We start from the raw sequence: 21,088 nt of genomic DNA, 5'->3' as shown, positions 1-21,088 counted from the left end.
AATAACACTCCTATCAGGTGTACAGATTCTGAACGTACAGAACAACATACAGGTAAAGATATATACGGGTGACGTTAAATAGGTAAATAACAGTGACCTAAACTTTTCAGGGAAGGAAAATCATTTCTGATTGAGTAAAGTGCATCCTGCTAAATTAGGGCGTTCTTGTGCACTCTCTAATAAAACTTATGGATGTAAATCTCTGTCATATCCTACTGTTTCAGGTTGTTTCATCGTTTTAAAGATGGCCACATATCCATATGAGATATTCCACGTACTGGAAAGAGATGTCTGCGATAAATGAACGGGACGTGGTTCCCATAAAGGAGCTTATTTCTGAAGATGATCGATATACGGTGGATATTACTTCCATTATGACGGGCATTAATTCGACTGATATGTTAAGAATTATATGAAGCTCAGAAAGATTAGTGCAGGATGTGTCACGCATTTCGTGAATAAGGGAATCGGATTGAAATAGTCCAACAGTACACCTCAGACATGAAAAGAGTGCCCACAGACAAAACATTTATTAGATTGTACTTCTCAGACGTGAAACGAGTGCCCACAGACAAAACTTTTTTAGATTGTCGCTGGTGATGAAGCTTGAACTTGCTGATGCGAACCCAACCGAAGAGAAACTAATAAAATTTGGATTGTAAAGACTAGCAGAGACCACAAATCGCCATTGGCTAAGCTGGACAGTGAAGCAAGTTTTATACGCATGATTTTATAATGTTAGCAGCTGGGTCCCTAGCGTACACGTCCTTGACTCTGCTAGCGTTAATATACTTTGTATCTGTTCGAAGTGTTGCTTAAAGTTATAGAACAATACCGAACGTATCGTCAACGAACCGATACAGGGGGTATTCCCCCTACTCGAACACAATGGACCGGAGTATAAATCCACCGCCATGACAGGCTTCCTGAAGGACAGCATCCAAACGTTTCTACAACCTTCTTACATCACAGGTTAATCTCCAAACCACTTTTTCCTGAATCGTGTTATTCAAGTTCTGCTCAGGGGGCAGACCATGTGAAAGCACCCATGCGGTGGGAAGTGTGATATTTAGTGTATGAACCACATACCATGTGAAAGCACCCATGCGGTGGGAAGTGTGATATTTAGTGTATGAACCACATACCAAAAAGCAAACAAGAAATGGCATTTAATAATTGGATCAGACTATCACGTCCTGTAGAGGTTCTAGGAGAGAATTTTGAGCGAGTGTACGTTCGTACTGATCACCAATAAATAACTTTGTTGTACGCTGTACTAATATTCCGAACTCTTTAAATATACATCGGACGGTCCAATCACTTCGAGGGCAGCATGTATCACGATTGCAGTCTGTTGTAACGTGTTACAAAAGCAACTGGGAGAAGCTGATAGACAAAATAATTAAAAACTAAATGGTACAGTCCGTGCAAAATATAATACAAATAACAGAGATGTGTTTGTAAATGAATGAAATGTATGTATGTATGTATGTATGTATGTATGTATGTGTGTGTGTGTGTGTCTAAGAAAGTATATATATATATATATATATATATATATATATATATATATATAAACGTACATCATTTAGCTCAGCAAGATAAAGATAAGTAAAGATGTTCAAACTATGTTAAAGATATGATTTTCAAAAAGATAAAGGTTAAACAAATTAAAATCTTTGAAATCTGAGGATAACATTATGTTATCGAGACTGCATTCTTTCTATATTCAACTTTTTCTCTGGATATACAGACCAGAATGTATTTTAACTGAGTTTAACATTTCTGCCTTACATGGAGAATGTCCATGTATTCTGTAGTACTGTGTTCCATTGTCATTTATCCCAAACGATTAAAGGATTAGAAGTCGATGTTTTGAAATGACATTATCGATTATTATATTGAGAGATTTTAAAAAACATGGCGGTAATTTGCGATTAATAATTTGTCATTTTTGTCAAAAAGGATTTTCGCCTCTTCCAAAAGAGGGCTAATTCGTATGCCAAAAAGTAGGGTTAAATTTCCGATTGTACATGGTTTGGTAATTGGGCCTGAAGATGAAATCTGATGCAGGATTTGATGGAATAGATGACAGTCTCGTAGTATATTGAACGCTCAAATTTGTATGTCACAGATACAGTAATAGTTCATTTGTCCAATATTCTGAATGGAGCATTCGAACTGCATGCAATGTAAATCCCTAATTGTGTATCGGATCCTGAATCCAATGGTAAGATTACAATTGTATCAATGCGGATGAATTGAAAAATTAACTAACGAAATAATTCAGCAAACGGAACATACAAGTGTAGCAGGAGCATATGTTTTATAATTTTATATTCATGTTTTAATTAGGCAGAAGTAGGTATTTTATTATTTTATGTAGTTAATGTTTATTATTGAGTGAAATGCAGTCATCAGTTGCAATTATTGTGTTATTCTCATTTTGCACATATTTAGCCATTTAGGTAACCTTGAACCAGGATTACCTTTTAGAGTTTTGTTTACTGAGCAATGCAACTACCCTGATTGCTGGTCATGCTGGGTTGTTATGTTGCATGGCAAGTGGTAAACAACTTTCTGATTGGCTAGTTTGCTACTTGTCTGTATAAACAACATAGTATGAACAGCATATTAGTGGTCAGTCTATTAGAGTTTCTAAAGGGTGCTGGTCATGGCATTGCATTAAATTGCCTGATGATTCTTGTGCTTGCAAGAAGATGTAAATTGGCCTTTGTCCCATATGATAAGGTAAATAGATTTATAATATGGTTAATGTAATAGTTTATTTTATATGTACTCTGCATATTTCTCTGGAATGCATGTTGATGTATTTTAATACATTTTAATAGGTTATCAACCTGCATTTTATAATTATCATATCGTTCTGTTCATACCTTTGTTTATCTGTCTGTCTGTTCCCCACTTTTGCTCTAAACACTGACTGTTGTTTAGGTTTAGTTGATCCACTATCTCTCTAGATGGATAATTAATAAATATATGGAATTGTGAGTTATTCGTATTGAATGTACTGTGCAGAGAATCAATGTAAACATGCATAACAATAATGCACTGATGACGATATTATTTATTATTGTAGTAAATGTATTTTGTATTGTATTTGTAGGGTGTATGTAACAAAGCAGGAGAAATGTCTCAGTAACCACCTATCAACCCAATAATGCACAATAAACCCAATAATGAACAAAATACTGGACTTATATCGTCTCACCAATGAGTAGAAGGCAAGTGCTGTAACATTTGGCGCCCACCGTGGGACTTGTGCTGAAGCCGAGGTTGTATATATGTGTAGGATGGAAGGAGGGCAGGACCAAGTGGATTAAACAAGAATAGACGGAGATGCAATCCCTTCGGTATCACGCTGCCAGTGGATGTGGACATGTAGGTACTCCAGCCATATCAATTTAGAAGAATACATATGGAACTCTGGCTGTGTTTATTGTTTAATTCATGGGATTCAAGAAATGTTTTGTGAAGCATTTACATTGAGACTTTGTGGATCATCTGAACCTTGTGAATGAGTGACATTCATCCTGTGCTTATATAGACTGATATGCATGTGTTTTGATTCATTAGGACAATGTATAATTTGTTTGTTCATTTAACCTGGACTAAATTGTTCTTTGATGAAGTAGGTAAGAATGGTTATAATCAGCGCAAGTTGAAATAATTTGTATTTATTACAGAAACATCTATGAATATTTGAACTTGTTATATATATATATATATATATATATATATATATATATATATATATATATATATATATATATATATATATATATATATATATATATATATATATATTGGTGCATTTATATATTAAGTCCATCATATAGCAACCGATTGTAACAGATGTTCATATTAATGGAATTTCCTTATTTTGTTGCCGTTAATTTTTTTTCTCCTTAGTACATTTTTAGGAAATATGTTGTTTTGAAAATGTGTTTCATCTTTAAATATGTTTCATATTAGAATTAGAATACAGGTAGTTCTGGTTCAATTGATTCTTCTAGAACCTATTTTCCCATAGACTGTATCTGTTCTCCAATTTTACAATATTCGCTATTGACAAGGCAAACATTGTTCTTTCAGAGTGATCCTTATTTTTGAAATATTCTTGCTTAACTGGCCCTAAATAGATATTGCACAGACGTTTGTGTATTTCTTGGTTTTGATCGCGCGTTTTTGTGTGAGTACATATGGAATTCACAGAGGACGAAGTTCAAAACATAGGGGCCTTTAAGGCTTTAAAAGTCAAACCCAAGGCAGACACACCTGAAAATTTCGGAAAGTGGATGGCAGACTTCACGTCTTCGATGGGTACACATCCTATTAAGGAAGAGCCGACAGCATCACATGCAATGGCGTCCGTGGCCAGTGGTCCTATATCGGTCACACTACCACATGAATTAAGGATATCGGTATTTTTAGGATAAAAGAAGAGTGAAACATCGTATGAATTATGGAGATATGAAGTTACATGCTTACAACAAGGCACGTATCCACAGGACCAGGTATATCATGCCATCAGACGTTCCTTGAGAGGCGAAGATTGACGGATTGCTATGCGATTGGGTCCAACAGCATCCACTAAGGAATTGATATCAAAGCTGGACAGTGTGTATGGCAATGTAGATTTGAAAGAGACTTTGTTAGCTGACTTTTACAGTGCTCGCCAGAAAGAGGATGAAGATATTTCTGCATGGAGTTGTAGGCTGGAAGATTTGTTAAACAAAGCCGTCCAACATGGGTTAGTGAAGACCAGTGAGACAAATGATATGCTAAGGCCTATGTTGTGGACAGGACTTAAACAGACACTTAAGAATGTGTCTGGCCATAAGTTTGATTCACTCAAGACATTTGACGAATTGAGAATAGCTCTTCGTCGTATTGAATCTGAACACAGGCAACGGGAAGATGAGCTAAAACGTACCAAGAGAACTATTAATCTTAATATGGTATCAACTTAAACCACATCACAAAACAAGGAGCTAAGTGAATTGAGAGATATTGTCCAGCAGCTGTCAAATGAAGTGAAGATGCTTAAGGAGCATTCAGCATCCCACGTATCCAACAACCAGCAACACTATATGAATCGATTTAGGACAAATAATACTGATGAGAGGAGAGACCGAATATGCTGTCGCTGCCGGCAAATCGGACGCATTGCTTCTGCTTGTCGTGTTCGACTAGACCATTCAAAACGGGATTTAAACTTCACGAGGCCTATGGCTGGGGGCAAGCAGTAGGATTTTCAAGGGGTTGCCCCAAGAAGCATAAAGGAACGGACACGATAGAGCTAGTAGGACAAGCTAACGAGATTTCTGTTATCAATGGTATTAGAGTAAGTTCATTGATTGATACCGGATCGAACGTATCAACAGTTAGCCAGACATTTTATAACAAGAATTTGAAGACGACTCAGATTGAGCCCATTACAGACCTTTTGAATGCTGAATGTGCAAATGGAGGGAAGCTACCATATAATGGCTTCACAGAAGTTGAAATAGAAAGTAACATTCTACCAAAGTTGGAAAGACAACGTTGTCTAATGTTAGTCGTGCCAGACAGCAACTACAGTAGTCGTTCCTGTGTTACTAGGGACAAACTACTTAATGCGTGCTCTAGAGGAATGCCAAAGTGAGCATGGAGCAAGATTTCTACAGACAGCTCGATTGCCAACTCCGTGGTATTTGACATCCAGATGTTTGACTTTGCGAGAAAAGGAATTAGCAAAGAGAAACTTTTGTCTAGGTGTTTTGAAGAGTCACATGATATTATTGTAGAAAGCAATAGCAATGTGATATTGCGAACCTTCGTTGATAAAGAGATACCTTATCATTCAACATGTGCTTTGCTTCAGAATTCATTGATGTCCACAGTAAATGAAGACTTAGATATTTCTCCAGGCCTGGTGACTTATAACTACACGAGGAATGGTTTGATCGAAGTTCATGTGTCAAACGTGACTGCCAGGACAATTAGTATTCCGCCTAGAGCTATTTGGTGTGATGTAAAACCAGTGTTTGTGGCTGATATCTCAGCAGATTTGGTTGGAAGGGAGCGAGTAGATGACCTTCTCAGTCAGATGGACATTACTTCGGATAAACTGTCCAAAGATGAGCAACAAAATAGATCTTATAAAGAAATTCGAAGACATCTTTTCCAGAAGTGAAACATGTGGGATTTACGGCAGCTGTAAAGCATCGCATTAATATGATCGACGAAACACCGTTTAAACAGAGATATCGTCGGATACCCACTTCCATGTACAGTGAGGTGAAACATCACCTTCACCAGTTGCTTGCTAGCGGTGTGATTCGTAAATCACATTGTCCTTGGGCCAGCAATGTTGTTTTAGTGAGGAAGAAGGATGGAAAACTTCGCCTGTGCGTTGATTTTCGGCAGTTGAATAAGATGACAATCAATGATTCCTATGCCTTGCCCAGGATAGAAGATATCTTGGACTTTTTGGCTGGATCTAAATATTTTAGTGCTGGATGTGAAGTCGGCGTATCATCATATTGAATTACATGAATCTCATAAGGAGAGGACAGCATTTACAGTGGGTCCACTAGGTTTCTACGAGTTTGAGAGACTACCCATGGGGTTTTGCAATGCACCAGCTACGTATCAGAGATTGATGGAAGAGTGCCTCGGAGATATGCATTTGACCATCTGCGTGATCTATCTAGATGATTTCATCATTTTCGGTAAAACCTATGAGGAACATTTAACAAATCTGGAAAAGGTCCTAACAAGGCTTAGGGAGTGTGGTTTCAAGTTGTCCCAAAGAAGTGCCAATTCTTCAAGGAAAGGGTCATATATGTCGGCCATATTGTATCAGAGGCAGGTGTTGAGGCAGATCCAGCCAAGATTGACAAGATCATAAACTGGCCAGCTCCACACACCCATGAGGAAGTGAGACAATCCCTTGGATTTGCTGGCTATTACCACAAGTTTGTGAAGAACTTATCGAAGATAGCTAGACCACTATCAGAATTAATGCCAAGCACTCGGAATAAAGCGGGTAAGCGTCAGAAGAAAATTCCACACATACCATGGAAGTGGGGACCGGAACAGGAGAAAGCCTTTCAACAGCTGAAATATGCTCTTTCTTCACCACCTATTCTAGGCTACGTTGACATTGGGCAACCTTTCGAGCTGCACACAGATGCCAGTCAACACAGCCTTGGTGCAGCTCTGTATCAGTATCAAGATGGTATCTAGCGAGTAATCAGCTTTGCCAGCAGAGTGTTAACAAAACGTGAGCGAAATTATTCAGCGTATCGACTGGAATTCCTAGCATTAAAATGGGCAATCACGGAGAAATTCAATGATTACCTTTATGGACAGTACTTTACTGTGTACACTGACAATAATCCGCTCACGTATATTCTTACATCAGCCAAAATTGATGCCACTGGGCATCGATGGTTAGCTGCTCTAGCCATGTACAACTTTGACATCATTTACACAGCCGGTTCAAGGAATTCAGACGCAGACGGTCTATCTCGGTTGCCATGTGTAAAGATCAGGAGCTGTACCAAGGATATGAAGACTATTACCAGAGAGACCTTACACGCTCTCTGTAATTTAACTAGTGCCCAGCCATTTGTTGAAAGTCTTTGTATGTCTGCAGATGTTGTTGACGACATTGACTCTGGTTCGAGAATATCCGCAATGACGGATAGAGATTGGAGAGTTGCTCAATCGAATGATCCGGTTATAAGGGAATGGGTAAAGCATGTACGAGACAAAAGAAAGCCTAATCGACAGTCCCTACCTACTGAAAGAGATCATTTAGGATTATTTCGGACTTTTGACAATGTATGCCTGCGAAGAGGTGTGCTATACCGGAAAACCAGTGCTGATGATCATAATCAACTACAGCTGGTACTTCCCAAGTCTCACAACGAGGAGGCTATGCACTACTTACATGATGATTGCGGTCATTTAGGCCGAGACAAGACACTTTCTCTCCTAAGGGATAGATTCTATTGGCCGCTTATGACAAATGATGTGGAAGTATGGATCCAACAATGCCGTCGTTGCATGCTTAGAAAATCGTCAACGGATGTTCGAGTACCACTCGTCAACATAGTGACCACACAGCTATTGGAACTCGTTTGCATCGATTTTCTGACTCTTGAGATGTCCAAAGGAGGCTACCAAAATATACTGGTTATTACAGATCACTTTACCAGGTATGCACAGGCCATTCCGACAAGAAACCAGACAGTCAGGACTACAGCTGAGGCTCTGTTTAATAGTTTTATAGTGCATTAGTATGCCCCAGCGTTTACATTCAAACCAAGGTGCAAACTTTGAAAGCAAGATCATCAAGGAATTATGTCAAATTACTGGAATAAAGATGTCTCGAACGACACCCTATCATCCAATGGGCAATGGTATGTGTGAGCGATGGAATATGACACTGCTAGATATGTTGGGAACTCTCGACCCAGATCAGAAAAGGAATTGGAAGAGCTATTTAGGACCATTGGTTCATGCATATAATTGTACGCGCCATGAGTCTACAGGTCAGACTCCATTCTTTCTGATATTTGGAAGAGAGCCACTTTTACCTATTGACCTCGCATTTGGATTAAATAAGGGTTGTGGATCAGGCAATTTGTCTATTTATATTAAATCTCTTCGGAACCAATTGGAAGAATCGTACAAACTAGCCACATGTCTTGCGGAAAAAAATCTCAAGAAAAACAGAAGAGGGCATATGACATAAAAGCAAGAGCAGCAACTCTTCTGCCTGGGGATAGGGTTCTTGTGAAGATAGTGGCATTTGATGGAAAACACAAAATTGCTGATCGCTGGGAAACTAATGTTTACATTGTGGAATCCCAACAAAACCCGGATATCCCAGTATACGTTGTACGATCGGAAGATGGCAAAGGACCGAAAGGCACTCTTCATAGAAATTTGCTGCTTCCTATTGGCGCCTTGCTAATTCAGTCGGAGCATAATAATCGAAAGCAAGAGAAACAAGCTTTCAAGTCTGCGACATCCAAGACTAGAAATTCACCCAAGAATAATTTCAGGGAAACAGATTCTGACCAGGATGAAAAGAACTCTATATCGCTTTATCATCCAAGTGATAATGAATTGATAGGTGTAACTGGTGGTTCCGCAACGGCAGATCCGGGAGATATATCTGTCAGGAACAGTGCTGAATATGATTTAGTCGGCGAAAATTCAATTACAGACTCCTCCAGTGAGAGTCTTACAGTGGATGATGAAACCTCTTCAAACCAAGATGATGGTAATCCCAGTGTGGGAGGAGAGTTGGTTTCAGCTAATGCAGTTGATGATGATGAGCAGAGTGGTCATACTGCTGAACAGTCTGGAGCTATGAATCCAGAAAACACTGTGATCAACATTGATATTGACTCTGCAGTACCAGGGCAAACCAGGGTTGAGAGCCCCAGTAACGTAGTAGTTACTGATCAGTTACGAACAGAGAAGAGTTCCTTGCCTGTTCCAGCACCACGACGTTCTAATCGAGTGATGAAACCACCTTCATGGATGACCTCTGGAGACTATGTTATGTCCCAAGCCGTTAATGAGCCAGACTGGCTAACAAAAGTCCGTATCCTCCAGTCATTGCACAAATTGAGTTTTCAACAGCATGTCTGATACCATTTCCAAAGCCATAATTTCCATCATTGTGGATACTCCTAAATGATGAGGACATCATTTAAATGTGTGGAAGTAAGTGTGTAGCAGTAGCATATGTTTTATAATTTTATATTCATGTTTTAATTAGGCAGAAGTAGGTATTTTATTATTTTATGTAGTTAATGTTTATTATTGAGTGAAATACGGTCATCAGTCGCAATTATTGTGTTATTCTCATTTTACACATATTTAGCCATTTAGGTAACCTTGAACCAGGATTACCTTTTAGAGTTTTGTTCACTGAGCAATGCAACTACCCTGATTGCTGGTCATGTTGGGTTGCTCTATTGTATGACAAGTGGTAAACAACTTTCTGATTGGTTAGTTTGCTACTTGTCTGTATAAACAACATGGTATGAACAGCATATTAGTGGTCAGTCTATTAGAGTTTCTGAAGGGTGTTGGTCATGGCATTGCATTAAATTGCCTGATGATTCTTGTGCTTGCAAGAAGATGTAAATTGGCCTTTGTCCCATATGATAAGGTAAATAGATTTATAATATGATTAATGTAATAATTTATTTTATATGTACTCTGCATATTTCTCTGGAATGCATGTTGATGTATTTTAGTACATTTTAATAGGTTATCAACCTGCATTTTATTATTAGCATATCGTTCTGTCCATACCTTTGTCTGTCTGTCTGTTCCCTACTTTTGCTCTAAACACTGACTGACTGTTGTTTAGGTTTAATTGATCCACTATGTCTCTAGATGGATAATTAATAAATATATGGAATTGTGAGTTATTCGTATTGAATGTGCTGTAAAGAGAATCAATGTAAACATGCAGAACAATAATGCACTGATGACGATATTATTTATTATTGTAGTAATTGTATTTTTTATTGTATTTGTAGGGTGTATGTAACAAAGCAGGAGAAATGTCTCAATCTCCACCTATCAACCCAATAATGCACAATAAATCCAATACTGAACAAAATACTGTATCGTCTCACTAATGAGTAGAAGGTAAGTGCTGTAACACATGTTTGAAACAAATCAGTACAAAAAGGCGTAATATATTTGCAACTGTCATATAACTATCTTTAATAAATGAAATGGGCATTAGGACAGGCATAGCTACAGTGCTTGTACGTGCTTGAGTTACAGTGGGGCACTCCAGTTGGAAAATAATAGCCTCTAGTTGTACATAGACGATATACTTTAATGTGAAAGACATCAGATTTTAACTGAAAAATAAACAACTTACTCGTTTCAAGTAAGGATATATAATATACCAGTTACATATAAAACTATTAAGTATTTCCTGAGATACAAATGTATTACGTTGAATGAGATTATTTTGCTTTTACACCAACACTGCTTTTATCTCTGACGTATACAAAATTATATGGAAGTATGTTCTTACAGAACAGTATGGCAAGACATTATGCATTAATTTAAATTGTTACTGATCAATATTGCTGGTTGTGTGATATGGTTATGACATTTTAATTTATCAAATACATGTAAGAAATAAAACTATGGTCGGATGACATTGCAATGGCAATACGTGTACTACCTGTTATATAAGTACTCAAGATGTTAATACGACGTAGGCACTAAATTAATAAAACCCGTAATATAACTTGCATCTAAAATTTATATTTGACTCTCCTCCTACAGTAGAAAACTCTTTCAGCAAATTACCTTTGATAATCCGCATAATTACAGCAGTAGTGTTTAGGACTACAGCGTACACCCAATCCACATGATGTGTACAATGGATAGTGATTAGGACTACATGACTACATCATGCACGTAATCCTCTTGCCCTGTACAATGGATTTGGAATATTAGGTGATGGTAATACAGACTGGTAAACGTAAAGTTTCTATTCCCCCCCCCCCAAAAAAAAAAAAAAAAAAAAAAATTTTATAACAGCAGTTATCAAAAAAACACAAAACACAGTGCACAAATGCTTCTCAAGAGAACACAAAGAGGAAGGTTTTAAAAATTACGGTGACATATATAGTGGAAATAACCTAAGCACAGTATACGCACCTGTTCCAAGGCATTAATACCAGCCATAACACTACAAGCCTTTTGTTGTTTTGCTTAAAGTATTGCACTGCATATTCATTGGCATGTATTCGACAACAAGCGACCTGTCCTGCATAAAAGAGTATACACACAAGAAGCTTGCCATTGATTGCCTTGATACCGTGCCCTGGTAAAGAGAAGGCCGATTACAAAAATTACTCTTAGTTCTAACACGAACAGGGCGAGAACCTGAAGGCAGTTTTCACCTAAACATTATCTATAATATTTTATCCGTCTCAAGAAACAGATCAAACAAGAAATGGAGATTATCTTTTTTATATTGCTGGCTGTATTCATGTTTATATACGGTGCACAAGGGCAGGAAGACTGTCACAGAAGCGCTAATTACTTCTACCAATTTGCGACTTGGTCACATCAATGTTCCTACAGTATCTCATATGGAGGCAGTACTGTTTTGACTGGTTTCAACTGTGGTGAAGACTACAACTGCTGTGAGAATGCATGCTGTATACGAAGGTAAGTATAAAAACATAATTCATGTATTTAGTATCACTTGCCTAAGAATAAAATGTTCTGTTTGATTTTTTTAGCCACAAGGAACTCATTTGGTAACTAATATCTAAGACAAAGCAAAGAGTTTGGTTAAACCAGCCAGATACAGAAACTATATAACACACGGAAGTTTTATAAGCCGTCAATACAAAAGGCTGTGTCGTCATTAATTAATATGTTGCAAAATTAAAATCCTCACAAACTATGTAAATACTAATATTTCAGTACGGAGACGATTCCCTCTGATATGGAAACTGTTGGCGTGGTGTTGACAGCAACGGCCATGTTTACTGTTATCATCCTGGCACTTCTAATTTTTGGTACAATGTTCTGCAGCAACAAAGAAGGTAATATTTAGCTAAAGCAAATGTCAGTATCAAAAGGAGGAAAAGAGAATAGAAGAAACTTCTAACTTTAACCCAAAAGTCAAAATTAACAAGATCATTGATATCTCGCAAAAACGAACTAAGTAATTATTATGATTTGAACCAGTATGTTGGTACGGATTTCTGAACATATAATTTTATTTTTAATGATAGATAACAATAATATACTTTTTAATCTCTTCTTTTCATGTGAAGTCGTTAAACCTACAACTATATGTTTACTTTAATGACAGTTTAAATTAAAATGTGAAAGATAACACAAACTGTAATCAAATAAAATAAATGCTGAAGAGCTCATGCATCTAAAAAGTTAAAACCTGTCTTGCAACTTTTGCCGTTGAATCTTAGAAAGCATCACAATGATTTTGTAAAAACGGTTGCACATCCACCGAATAAGCCTCTGTACACACAAGCACCGAATACACCTCCTTACACAAAACCACCGAATACGCCTCTTTACACACAACCACCGAACATATTTCTTTACATACAACCACCGAATACCACCACAACAACCGCTCCGTGGCCTAGTGGTTACAGCGTCCGCCTCGGAGGCGGTAGGTCGTGGGTTTGATCCCCTGCACAGTCATTCCAAAGACTTATAAAAATGGTACTAACAGCTGCCTCGCTTGGTGTTCAGCATTAAGAGGTCAGTGTTAGGACTGGTCGGCCTGGTGTCAGGATAATCTGACTGGGTGGGACATCATGCTACATGTCTGCGGCATGGTACCCCAGTGCTAGATATCACAATATACTGCCATATCGCAGACATCGTAGCGATATGACTGAAAACCTGTTAAGGTGACGTTAAAAATCCAAATCACATCACAATATATCACAACCACCGAATACACCTCTGTACACACAACAACCGAATATGCCTCCTTACATACAAACACCGAATACGCCTCTTTGCACACAACGACCGAACACGGCTCTTTACATACAACTATCAAATATGCCTCTGTACACACAAGAACCGAATATGACTATTTACAGACAACCACCGAATACGCCTACTTACAGACAACCACCGAATACGTCTCCGTAAACACAACAACCGAATACGCCTATGTAAAGACAATCACCGAATACGACTCTTTACAGACAACCGCCGAGTACACATATGTACACACACCCACCAAATACGCCTCTTTGCAGACAACCACAGAATACGCCTCTTTACAGACAACCACAGAATAAGCATCTTTACACACAACCACCGAATACGCCTATTTACAAACAGAGCAGTTTTAGACTTCCAAGGTTTTAAAAATGGAGTAGACATAATCCGACTACATCACAAACGAGTGGAATATACATTTAATGTGAAAGTCCATAGATGCACACCATGCATTTTTTATACATACATTGCCTTCATAAATTCGATACATGTAAATGAAATTAGGAAGAAACTCTTGTTTATTCATGGATAATTCGGTCATTCAGCTAAGACGGTAAAACTATGATGATAAATATAAATAGGTATTTAGCATGTCATCGAAATTACGAGGGTGAATACAAGATTATTATTTTTTTGAAGATATCTATCCAACTATTGAATATGCTTCTACAGATTACAGAGTAACTCTTCAGTTTTGGAAAGTAGTTTTAGACTTCTGAGGTGCCGAAATATAGAGCAGAAGGTTGCCGACAGTATCCCGCATGAGTCTAATCCAGATATAATGAGAGTCAGTGAAAGTTTTCACCCTCTATTGTTGACAGATATTAGCTTTATAATTAAGAAAAACGTAATTGAAGTTCGGATTAAAAAGACTCATGCTTCTGGAAATATTTTGAAAAAAGCATTTAAATATCTTTCGTATCTGCCATGTGTTAGGCACCACCATATTGCATAATAAAACATAACAAATGATATGAAAATATCACATGACCTCCAAATAGTCTTTGTTTCCGTCATAAGGTCTGTTTGTGCCTAAACACTACAAGTAAGAATGGTGTCTGAGTGAAATATATGCATTATATCATTCATTTAAGCACACTAATTCTCGTGCAATGTTTGCTTTTAATACTAATGTGCCGGGGCCCCGAGTGGCCGAGTGGTCTAAAGCGCTCTCCGTTACGGATCAATGCCATCTCACCTCTGTCTACGTGGGTTCGAGTCTCGGATTCGGCTAATGTGGGTATGTGATAAAGCTTGACAGTAGCTTCTCGTGGGTCGGTGGTTCTTTCTGGGGGTTTTCTGGGTTCTTCCTCCACCATTAATACTGGCCGCCATGTATAGCCTATAGTGTGCTGAAAAATGGCGTTAAACCCTACAACAACTATAACAACTACAACAACAACAACTAATGTGCCGTTGTCAGGCTGAACTTGAGCTCGTGATGATACTGACCCATATAAATGTAAACAGACGAACGCTGGAACTTTCACATGAAAGCATCAGTAATGTCGGTCTAGCTAGAAAATTATTTTGTTAAGCAAGTATATTAAGTTTTAACTGAAGAGTACGCTGTTCCACAAAATGACTGCAGCAACACAGGTTGTCTTTACTGGCATCTGATAGTGATAATGAAAATACGGTACTTTAGTTTATAGTATTACGAGTCTCTGCTCTTAAAATAAAAGACAGCAAAGAGTGAAAAGCAGCAAGCTTTGTAAAATTTAATAAATAATTTTTTCCCATGATTACAAATGGAAAATGGAAATATAACGTTTGACATTGCGAATTAAATCCCATAATAATCCTTGAAATAAAAGCACATGTCCTAATAATAAAAGTTCTTAACAAACTTTAGCAGAAATCCAAATTAAATCCAACACTGAAAGTGTTGATGTGCCTGTAATGATTCCTAAAGTGTTGATGTGCCTGTAATGATTCCTAAAGTGGTTATGTGTTAACAATCTTTCTGTTCGAGCATAATAATACAATATAAGAATTAAATCCTTCCTTGAAATTTCACTTTAAATTCAAGTCTCTATTTCCAAGAATGTTATCAGAACAATTTTGTACTTCCAGAGACGAAATAATGTGAATGATACCAATCAAATATTCTACACAACCATGTTAACTTGGTTTTGCTCGGATGTTAAGGCACGAATAACACATTCAGAAAAACATCAGTTATACGACAAAGTAAGACGCATAACGAAAACCTGGATGAGGATCAAACGTTCATTGGTCTAGAAGGAATAGAAAGTTTGTTACTATAAGACACGTGACGGAAATGACGTAGTCAAGTATAAGTATATAAACAATACAATCTCTGATTTTGGATAAAGTCAGCAACTAGATACAATATTGGTTTCCCACAACATATAATGAAATAAAAAATAAAAAGGTCCTGACAAACATTGCAAATTAAATATACATAACAATAAAATTAAGTTCTGATGTGGAGATTATATAAACCATGTCTACTAAATGCTGTATGTAATTTTTAAAACGCGATATGGTTTTGGCATTTGTATATAACGAGTAAGAGCTACTTATCTCTTCAATGCTTTTAATCTAGACACATTATAAAAAATAATCAATGCAAAACAAACCATAAGGATAACAAAATGAAATTGAAGCCCTGAATAAACCTAAATCATACAGCTAGATGATACACTGAATAAACCTAAATGATACAGTTAGATGATACCCTGAATAAGTCTAAATGATACAGTTATATGATACACTGAATAAACCTAAATGATACAGTTAGATAATACCCTGAATAAACCTAAATGATACAGTTAGATAATACCACGAATAAACCTAAATGATACAGTTAGAAGATACAATGAATAAACCTAAATTATACAGTTACATGATACCCTGAATAAACCTAAATGATAGATGATACCCTGAATAAACCTAAATTATAGCTAGATGATACCACGAATAAACCTAAATAATACAGTCAGATGATGCCATGAATAAACCTAAATAATAGTTAGATGATACCCTGAATAAACCTAAATTATAGTTAGATGATACCCTGAATAAACCTAACTTATAGTTAGATGATACCCTAAATGAACCTAAATTATAGTTAGATGATACCCTGAATAAACCTAACTTATAGTTAGATGATACCCTGAATAAACCTAACTTATAGTTAGATGATACCCTGAATAAACCTAACTTATAGTTAGATGATACCCTGAATAAACCTAAATTATAGTTAGATGATACCCTGAAGAAACCTAAATTATAATTAGATGATACCATGAATAAACCTAAATGATACAGTTAGATGATACTATGAATATACCTAAATGATACAATTACAAAGCTCATTCTCTCTATACATAACAACAGTATGAACGTTGAAAGAGCAATACCATTCAAGCAATAAGAACAGTCAAAGAGATGTACCATTCTCTTTTTAAAGTTTAAACACTGGATTTGGAACTTAAATAATTAAAAGCTTTAAACAATGAATTTATATGTATCTTCATTTTTTCAAAAGTTCAAAAATAGGACCTAAGTTTTCATATATAGTTGTCGAAAATAAGCTTTTAAATGAATTATACACCACTGAAAAGTTATAAAGCATTAACAGTAACTAAGGAATTAACACCTTTATTATTTTCGGTAAATCTGATCCCAAGCGTTGATTCACTCGTTCGAGTATGACAGCTGATTGGGTTGAATGAGTCCGTGTGAATAAGACACGAAACTAGTGCAAATGGTATGCACTTACATCACTTCAGATTGCAGGGCATGTGAAACTAGGGTACACCTTAAAAAATTACATCGCAATTTACCCAAAGGTTGAACTTGAACTACTTTCTGTTTCGATCTAAAGATTCCAGTTTATCCAGATGGGTTGGGTGTAATGAGGGATATATGCGTGTGATAGAAGTGAATAGGGGTCGACATTTCGTTGGACCGCATGAACAAACCTGCAAAGGTAACTCTCAAGATCACGATATTCACAGTTAGAAAGCGTCATGATTCCTATTCTGGTTTGGGCTGGGGACAGATACTTGGTAGTCAGGTGCACACACGCCAGAGACGGCAGCTTGATAAAATTGAATGACCATAAAGTGAAAAATCGGGGGTCTTTTTAGCTAAAGCTTATGGTAGGTGTCAGATGATAGATTATTTAACACAGATGCGAACTGGAGAAATATATTTCGAAATGTTTCTATTAAAATATAGTCAACATAGTCGAATTTATATCGAAATAGCTCTAGTCAATGAAATCAAAATGGAGACTTCCGCAATTAATGAACCAATACCAACAAAAGTTCAAAACGTTACCAGCCACACTAATTGGTTTCACCTTTAAAAGACGCGAGTCTTATTACAATCCAAACTATAAACATACTTGACACTGACATAATTGACACTGACATACTTGACACTAACATACTTGACACTAACATACTTGACACTAACATAATTGACACTGACATACTTGACACTAACACACCAAGAGATTCATTGTAAAGACTATTATGTGATTCAACAAATAAGATTCATGAATTTTCCAATGACATAAAACATTACTCAATGTATATAATGGGCATAAGAACTCGACTGTAAATGTACTCCAAACTTAACTATCGGACTCACGAAATGGTGCGTATATCAAAATTGTGTTTAATTATTGTCCATGACTGTTGGTTTGTAATTATCATCTATAAACAGGATATTACATGGCTCATTTTGTCTGAGTGTGTAATTCTTTTAAGATAATGACCTATAAACAGGTTGTTTATTTGGGTTAGAGTTCCAGAAAATAAACTTGTGTACTGTTTGAAGTAGTTTTCCACTCGATTATTGCATCAGGTGGGTTGTTTGGGGACATCAAATCAGGTGGATTGTGTCGCGGCATAAGTCACGTGGGAAATATTGCGACTTAGAGTCGTAGTAGTTTCATTGCGACGTATATAAGGAGAAATGAGAGATCAATTAATTCATTCCTAATTACCATTTTATTACTGTTTTTATTCTTTTCAGTCTGTAGAGGTATGTTGTGTTTTAGATTTAGTTTGATTGGAATCATTTATTTAAATTATTTATTGGAATTACAAAGTGCTCGTATTACTGTTTTGGACTAAATGCGATTCTGGAATTATTGTGAATTCATTCAAAATAATTCTGGACAATGACATTGTAATATTTAAAGATTGGTATCACTTCCGCACATTCAAGGCTTGGAATTCATTCGAAACATTCTATTCATTTGGACTTGTGATAGAACAGTTTTGGATTATTTTGAATTTAACTCAAAATGCTAATAGTTCCTCTTAAATTTTCATATAATGATTTTGAGAATAAAATTACATGAGAAACTTTAGAAAATTATATGGTTTTGCGTCTTTACGTTACTTAGTTTACGACCATAGAGTCGTAATATTACATACCTTGGACGTATCGTTTTTACCGCATGACAAGAACTCTCTAGATATTGAAGATAGATTAAATTGATAATGACATTTGACCTCTATTCGACAATTTGCACATAAAAAACCTGAAAATAATATTGCCCAACGAGAAATTAAGACTTAAAATGCACAACGTCTGCAATCCAAAGAGAAAGATTAATATCATGTTTACTCAACCAAGACGTATAACATCTGGGAGAAAAGATATCTAAGATAAATTTCGAGGACATGTTTACTGAACTAGCCGATATAGAAATCGAGCTCTTAAGAAACGTCATTATAATTCCAAATATCCAAAATATTAATTCATACCAATTTACATCATGATAGTCATACACTAACACATTGCGATCAACTTTAATTAGTATATTACAGCATCTGTCAAAACGAGTGGACGCTCCATGTACGCAATAAAATCAGAAAGTTAATAAACATGCTCAGACGCAGAAATGAAGCTGATAGGACAAATAATAATACAGAGAGTGATATTCAAGAATTGTTCAAATTTACATTTTGTAAGTCAACTTGTAGGATATATTGACCCAACGAACTCGGAATACATGTGGTTATTCATCATTTCAGTACAATTTAGCATCGAAGGGTTCACGTCACAAAAAGGATCAGTCTGGAATTTTATGAATTAATATCTCAAGGGAAAAGGGTCAAGGGAAATGGAAACCTAATTCATCATTATTAATATAATGTATGTCACAAATTACACGCGATAAACTCGACACATCGTCTAAATTTGACATGTATTATTTTCTCCATGTTCTAAGTGTTACATTTTATGTGATCATGTTGCTAGAAATTAATTTTAAAATCACTATTCTAATTTGTTTCTATCTTTTCAGATGAGAGTACGTTGTTCAGCAAAGAAAGGAATTAGAGAAGTTAGAGAAGATCGGAAGTCTCCTTAATGTTTAGATTCTTTATTTTTAGACAAGAAAAAATAGTTTGCGAAACAGTAAATGTGATACTGAACGTTTTGTTCCTTGTATGATTTAGTCAGTTTGTTTCAATATTGCTTATCCTCGCAATAAAACACTGTACATATGTTTTCATTCAATTCTCTCCCCGAATCCTTCTTACCTTATTATTGTTTCTTCTTTCCATTTTTATTTCTTCTATTACTTTTTTCTTTTCTTGCCTGCTTAGCAATAAACGGAAGAAAAAACAACATGACATGCATTCCTTTTGGCAACATTATTAAATCATCTACTAATTTCCAGCAACACTCAAAGGCATGAAAATATCACTAAAGAATATCTATTGTGGGCATGAAAGAAGAAGCAATGAAATTAAAAATCATATCGTAAGGAAATTCGTCCTTCAGATGATAGCATACTCTATTGAGACGAATAATTAAACCTAACATTGACTATTGAAGCAAATAAGCAAATAGCATACAATTTTCAAGTTAATTAAAGGTGACAAGTGAACTGGAAAAAAAGTAATGAGCCATAAACAGCAAAGACTCTTGCAAGATCCTAAAGACAACTCTAACGCTACAGTTTATGGTGGAGGAAATTTGTAACTACCATTTGTGTGTACATAAAGCTGTAGGCATGCAGTGATAAGCCTACGGTTTATTTGCCCAATTTAATGCCCTTTTCACACTTTCACTGTATGCGAGCCCAGAGTCGGCAACGGGTTGTTTTAACCTGTTTTCTTTTCGCAATAGTATGACTCTAGGTCTTAAACTATGTAAAAGAAAGATAACGAAGCCAACAAGTTTAGTACAATCGACAATTAATTTTATTTCCCAAGACGCAAAGTGAAAATTCAAGAGACACTTACAGTATTATGAATTAAATCCCGAATAATCATAAATCTTCTATTATAAGTTCAAAATGCTGATGAACCTATAGTCCCGAATGTGTTCATGTATCAAAATGATATAATCCATAATATCATTGAATGACTCCTCAATAATCCCAAATAATTTTAGTACAACAGGTCAATGAGTAGTCCGATAAAACTGCCCCCTTGTTATGTACAGTTGATTTAATTTATATTTGATTTAATTTAATTGTTTGTATGTTTGTTAATTTTACTTTTAAATGTTATTCCAT

The 21,088-nt window shown here is 36.2% G+C and overlaps 2 protein-coding genes across 3 annotated transcripts in view; one reads left to right on the top strand and one right to left on the bottom strand.

The window, feature by feature from the left end:
* The window catches only part of LOC149800458 (uncharacterized), a 119,890-nt gene that overhangs the window by 70,378 nt on the left and 28,424 nt on the right, over positions 1 to 21,088 (bottom strand). The window lies entirely within an intron of this gene.
* LOC149800459 (uncharacterized) lies at positions 9,829 to 20,070 on the top strand. 2 transcript variants are annotated; one of them, XM_089957255.1, is made up of 4 exons: positions 9,829 to 10,204; positions 10,581 to 10,692; positions 12,505 to 12,626; positions 19,868 to 20,070. In XM_089957255.1, exons 2-4 carry the CDS (start codon positions 10,682 to 10,684, stop codon positions 19,900 to 19,902), a joined length of 168 nt encoding a protein of 55 aa, XP_089813381.1. In that variant the 5' UTR covers positions 9,829 to 10,204; positions 10,581 to 10,681; the 3' UTR covers positions 19,903 to 20,070. The 2 variants fall into 2 exon arrangements, with proteins under 2 accessions (XP_089813381.1, XP_089813380.1); XM_089957254.1 differs by lacking the exons at positions 9,829 to 10,204; positions 10,581 to 10,692 and adding an exon at positions 10,729 to 12,243.

The sequence above is a fragment of the Sinohyriopsis cumingii genome, chromosome 5 (assembly GCF_028554795.1).
Source record: "Sinohyriopsis cumingii isolate HCF-2022 chromosome 5, ASM2855479v2, whole genome shotgun sequence".
NCBI classification, from domain to species: Eukaryota; Metazoa; Mollusca; class Bivalvia; order Unionida; family Unionidae; genus Sinohyriopsis; species Sinohyriopsis cumingii.
Note: the sequence above shows the minus strand (reverse complement) of the source record. Positions and strands in the feature narration are given on the sequence as shown.